At 45.1% G+C, this 13,414-nt stretch overlaps 2 protein-coding genes across 5 annotated transcripts in view; one reads left to right on the top strand and one right to left on the bottom strand.

Moving 5' to 3' along the window:
* The window catches only part of crb1 (crumbs cell polarity complex component 1), a 27,132-nt gene extending 19,102 nt beyond the window's left edge, over window positions 1–8,030 (top strand). Inside the window, 4 exon segments of the mRNA XM_048251707.1 lie at window positions 409–453; window positions 952–1,074; window positions 2,243–2,369; window positions 6,312–8,030. Of these exon segments, the coding sequence (XP_048107664.1) occupies window positions 409–453; window positions 952–1,074; window positions 2,243–2,369; window positions 6,312–6,530 (514 nt within the window). The 3' untranslated portion in view covers window positions 6,531–8,030.
* The window catches only part of dennd1b (DENN/MADD domain containing 1B), a 99,390-nt gene continuing 93,683 nt past the window's right edge, over window positions 7,708–13,414 (bottom strand). For all 4 annotated transcript variants that reach the window (XM_048251709.1, XM_048251708.1, XM_048251710.1 and 1 more), the window contains one exon: window positions 7,708–13,414. In XM_048251709.1, the coding sequence (XP_048107666.1) occupies window positions 12,596–13,414 (819 nt within the window). In that variant the 3' untranslated portion in view covers window positions 7,708–12,595.

Raw genomic sequence — 13,414 nt, 5'->3', positions numbered from 1 at the left:
TTAATGTGAGGAAAGATATATTCAAAGCATTAAACGTAACAACAACATACTTTTCTGCATCACACCACACCTCTCTGGGGAGCCATTTGCTCTTCTGTAAATACAATAAATATGTACAGTATATAATGTAAGATAGCTTAGTCCCTTTGTATTATTATTATTATTATTATTAATAATAATGGGCATGTTCCATATGCGCTCCAAGTGTATGCATCTTGATTATCTTTTCATTGTGTGTATTAAAGAGGTATGCTAATGTCTCACTAATGTCTTAGGGAATATTCTTTTCTGTTCTGCTCTTTTGTGTTGTTCGTTTGCATAGTCATTTACACTGAGTAGAGACCTTCCATCCTAAACAAATGATACAATTTACCAAAATGTGTATTTCATTTCTCTTATTCACTACAGAGATAAGGTTGAGGAGATTCCATGGTACTTAGTCGTCCATAAAATGTAAGTGATATATTTCTTTCTTTCTTTCTTTCTTTCTTTCTTTCCTGTCTCCTGACATTCTGACTGTAGCTACCACACTCTCCTAACTCTTGTATTTGATCACGGTTGTCCACCCCAACACTCGCTCATGTCCTCCCCCACTCAGATCCCCATTGTTGACCCGTTAGCGCTCCTGCTCCTCCTCCGCGTTCAGCACCCGTCAAAGGTGTATTCACATGCTAATACCACTATCCTGATCGCTACTTAATCCTCTTTTGTGGCCCACGGGGTCTGGGACGGGTGGGTTGGGTGGGTGGGTGGTGTGAGCTTGTAGCGGGTCTGTGTGTGTTTGCGTATGGGTATATGGGGGGCGGGTTAACAGAAGTTGCTCTCCTCATACCCACCCCCCCCCCCAACTCAATGGAGGTTGTGGCTGCTTTATCATCAGGTCTGTCTTCTGTTGGTAACCCCACGCCCCCCTTTCTATCCCCTCTTCTGTTCTTCCCCTGCTCCCGGTAGGCGCCCCAAGCTCCCGGTGACCATCTGTGGGGACGAGCTGCGCAACTACGCGTGCTTCAACGGGGGCAACTGCTCCGAGCTGGAGCTGAGCTGCGACTGCCTGCCGGGATTCATCGGACACCGGTCAGCGGGGGGTTACATGTCTGTGTGTGTGTGTGTGTGTCTGTCTGTCTGTCTGTGTCAGTGACTGTGTGTCTGTGTATAAGTGTGGTTATGAGTTTGTGTAGGTTCATATCTGTAACTTATTTGTGTTTTGTATAAATATATGATTTTGTCAAAGCGTGTAGGATTGTGTGTGTTTCTGTGTTTGTGTGCACATACAGTATATGTGTTTGTGTGCACATACAGTATATGGAGCATGTGTGCACATATATGCAGCATGTGTGTATATGTTTGTGTGATTGGGGTTATTCATGTGTCTGTGTATGCTGCCCATGATTTATTCAGCACAGGGGGAGTAGAAATAATAAGCGTGTTAGTGCTAGACCCTCTGCCCTGTGCCTGCTATGGTGCACTGTGTGTGTGTGTGTGTGTGTGTGTGTGTGTGTGTGTGTGTGTGTGTGTGTGTGTGTGGGTGTTGTGTGTGTGTGTGTCTTTGTGTGTGTGTGTGTGTGTGTGGGTGTTGTGTGTGTGTGTGTGTGTGTAGTGTGTGTGTGTGTAGTGTGTGTGTGTGTAGTGTGTGTGGTGTGTGTAGTGTGTGTGTGTGTGTGTGTGTGTGTGTGTATGTGCTGTTCACCCGTGTCACTCCTGGGGTTTGTGCGTGGTGTTGACATGTGGCAGGGGCCGGCCTCCAGGCCGTGTCACTGTCATCATGCCCCGTCCACGGCTCATTGGGGAAACACCACTGACACGGGCACATTATTCAGGTCCCCTGAGAGGCTCCCTCCTCCCCCCAAACACTGAGATGTTGGCCGGCTATTGAAAACCCGGCTACGGATATGTGTAGCTTAGGGCTGTTATCAATTTAGGGATGCAGATCCGTATCAGTGCATAGGAACTCATATTTATGATGACACGCGTAAGGGGAATGTGCCATCATGCATTCTGGATTTTTCAGCATGTCCACAAAGCTCTTTGCCTCTGGAGACTCTGCAGTTATAGACAGGAGAACATGTAAGGGCATTATATTAATGTTGGTTACAGTTTATGGTACGCTAATATCAGTCTATGTGTGTGTGTGTGTGCATGTTAATGTTTGGGTGTGTGTGTCTATGTTTGGGTGTATTTTCATCTGCTGAGTGTGTACTGTATTAATGTGTGTGCATGTGTGTGTGTGTGTGTGTGTGAACAGGTGCGAGCAGGAACTGGACGAGTGCAAGTCCAATCCGTGCCTGAACGGTGGCTACTGCCGGAACCTGGTGAACAAGTTCCAGTGTGTGTGCGAGATGAGCTTCGGCGGCGAACGCTGCCAGGTGGATGTAAGCGACATTTTCTTTTACATGGCGATGCTGCTCTGGCAGAACCTGTTCCAGCTGCTGTCCTACCTCATCCTGCGGCTGGACGACGAGCCCGAGGTGGACTGGGCCTGGGCAAGGGACGAGTGAGAGAGGGACTGATTGTGTGTGTGTGTGTGTGTGTGTGTGTGTGTGTGTGTGTGTGTGTGTATATATTTTCCTACTACAACTGTCAACCTGCAACAGGATCGTGACCTGGGCAGGAATAACCTATTGGGAAGGTCAAGTGTGTGTGTCTGTGTGTCTGTGTGTGTGTGTGTGTGTGTGTGTGAGAGAGAGAGAGAGAGTGGGAGAAGGAGAGTGTCTGTGTGTGCTGGGGGCATGTCTGTGTGTGCTGGGGGCATGAGAGGCGATGAGAGAGGATTTGTGGATTGGAGGAAATGTCTTCATTCACCTTCTTGGAAAGTTGCTGCATTTGCCAGGTAGACTTAGAAAATGGAAAGGGCTGAGTTGCATTGACCCCATTTAGATGTGGTGACAATATTTCACACACATGGTAGAGCTTAGGCCATGGCCCCCCATGCTGACTACAGTGTTATACTATAGCCTAGAGTATATGTTATTTGTATAGGGACACTGACACATTTCACTATTTACAGGAAAGGAATAAATCCAAACATACAGGCCATTTGAATAATTTGTGAATGAATGAATGAATGAATGAATGAATAGGTGGATGTGGAAATAAGCTATATGAAAGGCAAGGAATAGGAGATACATAGATCTTAATGAACACAATCAGATGTCCCCCCCCCCCCCCCCAAAAAAAATCATTGCCATCTCTGTAGCAAGGCATTGCACTGTTATGTTTCCCAATCCTGTTTCGCCACTAGAACCTTTCTTTACGCTGAATATGAGAGAAGCACAGGCTCTGCCCTGAATGTCAATACTCCAGCCTGGGGCTCACCTGAGTCTAGAACTTTACAATGCTGGATTGGTTGACAACAGAGTGGGGATCATTTACTGTGCCTTATATATTAATTCTGCAATACTCATACGTTATTTGTTACTTAAACAGTGTACTTGAATATGTGTGATCCTCATTCTTTGGCATCTCACAAATATTTGGGCACTTACTTGGTATAAATCAATCATGCTTTGCTAAAAATCTAGTCTTAAATCAATTTTAACATGGCAGGTCATAATATTGCAAGCTAGCATGAGAAGCCAGTTTCAAAGCAAGGAAACAAGAAAGGTATAGGCACATTTCTAAAGACATTTTTGTTTATTTTGCATTTATACATCATCAGATTGTCTGAACAAATTGTGTTTAGGTAGATTTATGCCAGTTGTACCAAATCAAGCTAAAGTATTCTGTGTCCAATTGTTCAGGCTATTGATGTAAATGGCATTCATTCATTTCTGTTAGTGTGTATTTCTGCTGCTTCATGTGTTACTGCCCTTCTAGGAAACCTTTGTTCGTCTCGTCTCCCACGTAGAGTTTATCTCTTACAGTTCAGGATCACCTAGTGTCACACATTTTCCTTTGTTTTTTGTGGTTAGTGCAGTTCTTTGTCTCTTTTTTTCACTCACTCTGTCTCTTTCATTGTTTGGATGTAAGAGTGTCTACCGACCTGGACAAGCTCTTCTCTCATGTCGTACACGTCCTCCCTGTGAATGTCTGTCTCTGTCTTCAAATAAACATTTCCTCCTCTCCCTTTTCATCTTTGATCTGTTGTGTGTCATTCTCTTTCATTCTCTCTCTCTCTCTCTCTCTCTCACTCACACACACACACACACACACACACACACACACACACACACACACACACGTGCACAGAGAAAGAAAGAGAGAGCATTCATCTTTCCGTCTACCACATCACTCACACAGTCCTTGTCTGACGTTCCGCTTGGTTGTCAGGCCCATCAGAGGGTAGGCGTCGGGCCCTGCTGTGCTTTTTTTCATATACACACCCCCCCCCCCCATCCCTCCCCCCACCAGCCCTAGCACACCATCCCCTCTCCACCGCATCACATCAGCATCCCACAGGAGGCAGCTCTGCTCCTATCTTTACACTACACTGCACTACACTACACTGCACCTAAGAAGCCCCCAGAGACAGAGCTCCCCCAGCCCCCCCCCCCACCACCACCACCAGAGCCAGGGAGGGGAACCAGTGCTCATGTGATGTGCTTTGTGAAGGCCACCGTCCTATTCCCACTGAATATCCATATCCAGGAGTGGTCAGACAGGTGATCAAATGTACCCATATTCTGACATAGCATAAGAGTCTGGAGGTCAGTTCCCTTTGCACCAGAAGTATTTGTTGTCGCATTATAATAGTCATTTGGTTTTGAGTCTCTTTGTTTCAAACTTGTTATTGTGTTATCCAGACACTGAATATTTGTAAAACCACATCAAACTCATCATGAATAATTCCTCCTCTTCATTAGATGAAGTGAACTCTTTTGGGTAGCAATCAGGTTAAAACAGCTGAACCTGTTCTTTAACTGTGGGTCAAGCTCCAACATCAGGTTATCTTTCTCATGCCCAGTCACCCATGAGTGACCACAGGTGTGTTTCATGCCATACATTTCACTCTGCTCTCCATCATGTACGATATTCTTCCTGCAATCCAAAAAGCCAGACCGTGTTGCCTTGACTCCATCTCATTAACCTGACAGTGGAAGGTTCCTGGTCGTGAGACACCGTCGGCCACGATGGCACCTGCTATATCACATTGAGGAGATGATCCACCGCTGTGGCGGACAAGTGATGAATTTTGCAGCAGACACACACACACACACACACACACAGTATAGGTGACCTTTTCTCTCCCTGCCTGACAGTTTGATTGAGAGGTGGCCTCGGTGTGATCTCACTCTCGCTGGCTCTCCCAGAGGCGGTGTGAGCTCTAAAGATAGACTTCGTCCTAACAGGCTTATCCCAGCCATCAGGATCTCACACACACACTCACACCATCCATCTTTGTCCAGTCACACCCTGAGTGCTACCTCCAGCAAAATTGACTGTCCATGACTGTAGAGGTAGACACAGGCTCTGTGGCTGATTTCTAGATAATGGAGGTAGCTTTTGGGTCCAAGAAAGTAAGCTCACCATAGAAGTGCACAACATTTGAAAACGTAGGAATTTTTTCTCAAGATAAACTATGAAATTATCATGGTTAACAGTACATACTCTCTCTCTTACACACACACACAAAGTGTGCCATTCTGGCAGACCACGAGCGTTACCTGGGAAACAGCTTAGCTCCAGGTCAAAGCTGCATAGTCAATCAGCTGGAGAGCCCCAGTGATGGAACCTGTCGACATCATTTCCTGTTGAGCTCTGCCCGGCCCTGCCATGCCCTGTGCTGGCCAGCATGGGCTGCATGCTGTGAGTGGCACGCCCGCTCTCTAATCTGTGTCTCTCCTACACATGGACATGGTGGCTAACAGGCTTACATGAGCTTGTAGGGAAAATAGAAATGTTTGTCTGCATGGGTTTCTCTGAGAGGAACAGGAAATATAATGTCATTAATCAAAGCAAACTATGCTAGAATATGCACAGAAGAATGTCTTCCTTAAAACAAGGACATGTTGGCACATGACACTCAAACTGTGCCTAGTGTTCATGATAAGAGGGATAGTGATGCCATAGACATTCTTTATACAAGAGTTATACACTGGCAGACATTTCTTTTGTCTGGTAAATGTGTGTGTGTGTTTCATACAGTAGTAGATTAGGAGAATATGACTTCTGTGTGTATGTCACATAAGTACAACAGTACCCAAATGGCTGGTGGATGGATACATCACCACTTGTTCTTTGAGCTGCTGGTCAGTTTACTGTATATTGTAGATGATTTCTGGATCTACTGACCTTTCCCCCTGTGTTGTCTCCTGTGTGTGTCTCTGTGTTGTGTGTGTCTGTGTATATATCTCTGTGTGTGTGTGTTCCATCAGTTGAGTGTTGAGGGCCTGACCTCTGACCTGCTACTGTCGGCCAGCCTGCTTGCCGTGGCGCTGCTGTTGGCTCTGTCAGCCTCGGTGACGGTGCTGGTGGTGACGCTGAACCGGCGGGCGACCCGCGGCACCTACAGCCCCAGCCGGCAGGAGAAGGAGGGCTCTCGCGTGGAGCTGTGGAGCATCGTCCAGCCGCCGCCCACAGAGAGGCTCATCTGAGTGGGAAACATGGCAGGAGGGGGGGGGGGCTGTGGTCAGCCGCACAGCTGCAGGCCCAGGGTCAGACACAGGTGGAGCAGAGGGAACCAGGGACAGAGCTGAAGTGAATGGATAGGAAGGGGATTTGATGTAGTACTGGATTCCAAACAATCAGCGTCAGAGACACTCAACGCCTTCAATTTCCCTGAATGCCTTTTTTAGTGTCTTTTGAATCTGAGTGACTGAATGAATTGAATTGAAATTATGTGCAGTATATTGAGGTGAACAGTTCCAAATCCTTCTGACATCAGGTGAGCAGGATGAATTATCCACACCCAGACAAGCTTGATTTGTGCTTAACAAACTTCCCAGAGAAGCTTAGTTCTGGCTGTCTATTATTGTCTATATACTAGGCTATTTATTGATTCTCTCAGGCAAACATATAGCCAATCAGTTCTGAGATGCTAGACCTAGTTCAGAATAGGTGGTACTGTATATATTGTTTGAGAACAGAACCAGCATCCAAGGCAGCTGTAGTGATAGATGAACAGTAGATGATCACTGTGAAACAGTGAGTTGGATCTGTAGATATATTTTATTGTTGCATTGTTTTAGTAAACAAAGCAAATAGTTGTTGCTAGTTAATCTTCTGTACATAATTCTTAACTGTTGTCAAACACCCATTTCGAAAATGTACTTTGGCTAAAAGAGAAACAGTATGATTTACACTAAAATACTTCAAGACAAAGCACCCTTCCATTTAGACAGAAGACTATGACATAGAATGACTCTCACTGTCTCAGCTCTGCTAGCTTCGTTAGAATAACCTGTTTTACTAAACTCATAGTCAATATTTTCTCTTGCTTTAAGCCTAATTGTTAAATGCCTCTTTACACTCTTACAATTCTAATTAAGCTATTAATGGCCATTTAAATTCAGCTGTTGTGGTCCAGTTACATGGTGCTGTAGGGGACCTAGCCACTATTTCTGTCCCACCTGTTTGTCTTTTTGCATGCTTAAACCTCAGTTGGGTCATATTAATTGCGTGCGCTGCCTTTAAGCCTTATTTTTGCCATTGCCTGTCAATTTGTTCATCTGTGAGCCAAAACATGTAAAATGGTACTGATTCATTGCAGATCTACTGGTTCTTAAGACTGATTACCTCACCGTGCATGAACAAACACAACTGAGCATGTTGTTGAATACCCATGTATATAATTTATTCTGTTCAATTTATTCACTGTGCATACAGTGGTACCAGTAACTGTATATAGTACAGGAGATTGACGTAGAGTCTTGACTCTGTATCGATAACATGCAAGTGTGCAGTCGAGCTAGAACACTCAAGTCTCTAAATCCATTCAGACATTACACAGAAATGCCACAGTACCAAAATACCACTCTCAACACGTTTCCTGTGGATGCTGAGGCCGCTATTGTGAGGCGTGATCACTGGTACGCCATTGTCTGTACGTCATCACTGAACATCATGTGAAATAAAGCCAAGGGATGATGATGTGATGATGAAGTTTATGTTTCCAGCAGGGTTGTGCAAAATTCGAATTGCAATTCCGCTGCCTGTTTGCTACCTCAATTGAAATGCAAGTGAAATTCAAGAACTGAATTGGAATTTAAGAGCCAGTTTCAATTCAATTCTGGAATTTTGAACAAGCCTGGTTTCCAGGCTCCTGCCCCTAAGGTCAAAACACTATGTTTGAACCCCCACACCATCACAAAATGGTTTTGCCCTACATGGTAGTAATGAGGGAAATGTTCATTTGAAAGAGAGCATTCTTAAAAAGGAACATGGACAATTATATTACTTCACATGGAAAAATAATGTTCAAATGGCTAATGTAGCATGGCAGAACATAAAATGCATGACAAAATTAATATAAAATCAGAGATGTATAGAGTTGCTCAGAAGCCACAAAATACCCCAAGTTTACAAGTAAAACAGGGCTAAAATCCAACTTCAAACGCACATTATGGCCACACGCCACTGAGTTCTGCTGGGTACTGGTGGCTAACAAACCACATGGCCACTTGAACTCAAAATGCTATACAACATTATGTTTGTATCTGTTAACCATTACAGTTTCCTTAGTCAACCACTGTCCCAATGGACAATGACTGCATTTAACAAACATAAAATACAAAAAAAAAAAAAAAAATGTTTCATGGTACACAGAGCAAGCACAGCAACAAATTCAATGTCAGTAACATTTAAGCTTGCACTCCATTCAAGAGTATCTGAACAACCAGAGAGCAACTTCATGAACATGTGCAAAGCTTCATTCTGTTCAGACTCCTTTCGGTGGACCCTCTAAGCAACAACAGTAGATACAGTAGCCAGTGACAAGAACATCGTAACATACAGCAATCATGGGCGAGGAGCATGTATTTTGACATCAAATTTGTTTGAAATGAACTAAAAATGATAGCACAGGTATTTTTGCAAGGCATTTATGGAATTTCCTGATACGAGCAGTCTATGTCAAAATGGAACACATTCCACGTTTGTTTTTGTCAAATGAAATCAACCACTGAGCAGCCTGAGAAGGCAACAATCACACAATTCAGTCAGATACAGGAGAAACTGCCATGAAATGTGAGTCATGGTTTAGACTTAGTCGGCATAAGCAGAAACAACTGCACCCATAAAAATAATAAAACAAAGAAATTTAAAATGAAAGATGTTGAGATCACCCTCGTTCCTTTAATGGATACAGCCAGTTAAGGAACTTTTCATCCATGTCATTTACACCATTTCCATAAAGTGTCTATATACCTTTAAACAAAGTCATAAGTCACACTACAGTATTTTCAAAAGAACAGGAAAAGAAAATCAGAAACACTCAACTAAAATAAAACAATATTGACCTAATTTCTATTAAAGTCTACACTGTCACTTTAATGGCCACACCTCTGGAATAGGTTTGGAATTAGAGCAGACTTAAGACCACACTTTTGCCAAGGGCCAGGCCAACAACCACGGGTCAAAGACGTAAACATATCAATATCAGGCAAACAGCATCAAATGAGTACAAGCCTGGCAGTGATGCATGCAATGGAGCTTTGGATGGCAAACACACATGCTGGACCATTTGTGCCTGATGCATTTACCCCAAAGACTTTGCTACACTGACATGGATCAGTAGTCAGTTCCTGTACCATTTAGCATGTAACACTTAAGCTGTTGGTGCAAACCAACATAGTTCCTGTAGTAGACAGGTCTGGCTTTTGAATATTTTGCCAAATACCATCGTTGAATCCCTAACCCACCCCCACCCCACCCACCCAAAATATTCACATAAGGCACTCTCACAATCTTGGTTCCAATCCTAACAAAGCTATAAAGCAGGGCTTTGGCAGCCCTGCTCCTGGAGAGCTGCCATGCTTGCAGGTCTATAGAAGTTACTGAGCTTCTCCATTAGGTGCCTAAAAAGGAGTGACGGCACTCTTGAGCCAACGATGTCAGTTGGCGACAGGGGCTTGATGAAAAGCCCGCCCCGCCACACGGCAGCTCTCCAGCAACTAGACAGCCTCAGCCCTGTCTGACCGTGTCCTTACCACTAAGCACAAGTGTGTATGTGTGTGGGTGTGTGTGTGTGTGTGTGTGTGCATGACACGTGTACGTGCGGAGGCAAGCGCATTGGTTCGGTGGGGACCACAGATCTGGCATGCAGCTCCCAGGCATGCGAAACACACTTGACCAGCCACAACAGTACAATCAATGATGAATTCATAATGGTGAACAGAGGATGTGATGCTAGCGGGTGTTTAAACTGGAAAAGTGTCTGACCATGACCCTCACCATTCCTGGTTCATTTCTTTTTCTTAACATAGCTTTAACTGTTGTTTTTACACCGGTAACAATGATTTGCATAATATATATCAGTGTACAAAGCAATAATTGTCTTATGTGAGTCATTAAAGGCTCATTCCCTTACAACAGTTCTACGTTAAAAACGTATAATATTGTCATTAAAGGGTCAGTAAGGGGGAAAAAATCATTTTGATTGGGATCGCAGAGAAATAATGACCCTTGCATAGTTCATGTAAAAGTTTTGGTTGAGCTCGAATCACAGATTCCCCAGACTCATCTTGAGTGAGTCTGCTCACCCTACTGGCAACACGATTAGGGGGGGGGGCAACTGGCATTGCGGGGGCATCGCTAACTTTTCCTTAAGCTAACCGACTGACCACAATAGGTCTTTTAACTGCAAAAATAACAAAATAAAAAGGCTGACAGCTTTATGAGCGGGTCAAACACCACAGGGCAGTACCCAGGAGGGGATGGAAAACATCATTAAAGTGTCTCGAGGAATGGCATACCACATAAATTGGTTAAAAGGGCAAAAGGAGAAACCAAAGGGGGGGAAAATGAGCCTACACATTCCATCCAGAGGGATGAACCCAGCACTGACCCTGGGCAAAACTGCACTGGAGTTTGCCTTCAGCCAGACCTGGTGTTGAGCTGAAACAGCCCGTTCCTTCTGGGGTGGGAACTGGGGATGTGGCTATATAGGTAGCTGAATGTGAAAATCCCTGAAAAAGCTTGCCCCTACATGACTACACACACACAAAAAAAAAAGAGTATTGCTTCTTTACAATGCACCAAGACAGCTACAGCAGACATCCTAGACACGTCTCCATCAGTCTGTAGGGTGGAAGAGGAAGAAATGCACTCATACACTAATTTCTCCAGAAGGACTTCTCAACGCTACTTTATATGTACTTTTCCTCAACACTACTTTATATGTACTTTTCCTCAACACTACTTTATATTCAATACTTTAACTTGACATGTTTTCATTCTATTAGAGATGCTGTGTTCAGGTAGGGAAAAGGACAGAGAGGATTGTTTTTCTTAAAAAAAAAAAAAAAAAAAAAAAAAAAAAGTGCTTGGATAGGTAACAGGCTCAACTATATTTGGCTACTTTTTTTGGCCCGTTTTGAAATGAGACGACCTACTTGTCTATGAGGGCATGGCAAAGGAGACGGATGAAATACTGTTTGTTCTCTAGAAAATTACACTTGTTCATACTTCCCTCTCTGATGCCTGTTACTAGGGCCGCTTTCTTTCTAACTGATGACCTGAGAATCCCATCATGCCTCTAGTACATAAATATATAACTCTACAATAATAATAATAAAGACTCTGCTTAAACCTACACATTTTCACAGTACCATATTCCGACTGCCGCATGTTAACATTACAGCGTTGCAAAAAGCTAATTAAAACATCCTCTTTAAGGCATCGCAGTACATGGTGTGACCTTACGGTGGAGGATTCTTTTTAATAATTTGGAACTTGTCTATAGTCGTTTCAAATATACCAATTGGGAGGAAACAGTGATTTCACTCTCAAAATGCAACAGTGATGTGTGAAGTACCCTTCTGAACAAGTGCAAGTCATTGCAATGGGGTTACTACATAACTCCTCTATATGAGGGAAATATTATTGGGGTAAGAGAGAGAATGGGAGTCCCTTTTTAAATGAGTACAGTCACTTTAAAATACTATGTCTAGCGTAACTACACGGTTGCAATTCGTTCTGATTTCCTTCAGCTCAACAGTGTTTGCATTGATGCAGATAATAGTCGAAGGACGAAGAAGAGTGCATGTTTCAGATATAGACATTCTGAAGTTCAACAGACATGTACAGCAGGACATTACATGAAACTGGCAGTTGGACAGAAAAGACCTTAAAATGTCTGTATGTTTGTGTACCGTGTGTGTGTGTGAGTGTGATTGTGTGTAAGAGAGCGAGTGTACACATGTATGTGAGTGGAGAACAACTTGTAACTTGTGTGTGTGTGTGTTGGTGTCTGTGCTTAATGGGTTTTATGCTGGTTTGAAGGTGAATATGAGTTTTATATACCTGCATAAGAGCCTGCATTAGACAGTGTGTGTGTGTGTGTATGTATGTTTGTGTGAGAGAGAGAAATAACATTCAGCTCTCAGCTAAGCACTTGCGTTGTGTGTACCTGTAAGAGATGTTAGCTGGTGTATATCTGGTGTATATACTGTATAACAGGTGTGTGTGTGTGTGAGGTGTGTGTGTACATCCGTTAGTCTGCTCAGCTCTCGTCTGTGTTGTTGTGCACCTGCGTGAGCTGTAGGCTGGTGTTGAGGGAGCTGAGGCTGCACAAGGAGTCAATCTCCTCCAGTAAGCCTTTCTCCTGCACCTTCCCTCCTAGCATTACCTCCGGGTCATCATCGCCCTCCCAGTCCCGGTCAGTAGCGTCCCTCTGCCAGGGGATGAGGGCGGCGCTCTGCCGGACTCCATCCCGCTGCTTCAGCCTCTCTTTGGAGAGGACTCTCCTGCGAAACACCCCGCGCGGCGTGTGTTGGCTCTGGGGCTCTGGAGCCCGGCTAGGAGATGCAGCCCTGGACAGGTGACCTCCCCTGGGGGACGGAGAGAGCAGAGGGTCCCTCTCTGGAGTGGACTGGAGGAGCGCTGGGGGCTTGAGGGCATCTGGTGTAAGTGGCGACGGTGGTGTTCGGGGAGCGGGGCTGGGAGGAGCTGGTGCCGTACGGGGGTTGGGCGCTTGGGCAGCGCTGCTGGCATGTACTGACAGAGTGTGTGCGGAGGGGGCGTGTGTGGCGGGGGCGTCGGTGTGGGCCCGAGGCCGCAGCGAGGGCACGGCTGTGGTCGTGGCCGTGGATGATCTGTAGCTGGGTTGGCGGCGCGGCGATGGGGGCAGGTGTTTGCCGTGCACGGCGCTGTCGTCCTGGCCCAGGAGCCAGCCCCCACTGGACTCCGCAGAGCGACCAGACGAGCCCCCACCACCTCCGCCGCCGCCTCCTCCTCCTCCACCCGCCCCAACGCCACTGCTGCTGCTGCTGCTGCTGTCGCCACAGGCCTGCTGGCTCTCACTGGATGGGCTGGGCCTCTT

Source organism: Alosa alosa, chromosome 9, assembly GCF_017589495.1.
Source record: "Alosa alosa isolate M-15738 ecotype Scorff River chromosome 9, AALO_Geno_1.1, whole genome shotgun sequence".
Taxonomy (NCBI): Eukaryota; Metazoa; Chordata; class Actinopteri; order Clupeiformes; family Clupeidae; genus Alosa; species Alosa alosa.
Note: the sequence above shows the minus strand (reverse complement) of the source record. Positions and strands in the feature narration are given on the sequence as shown.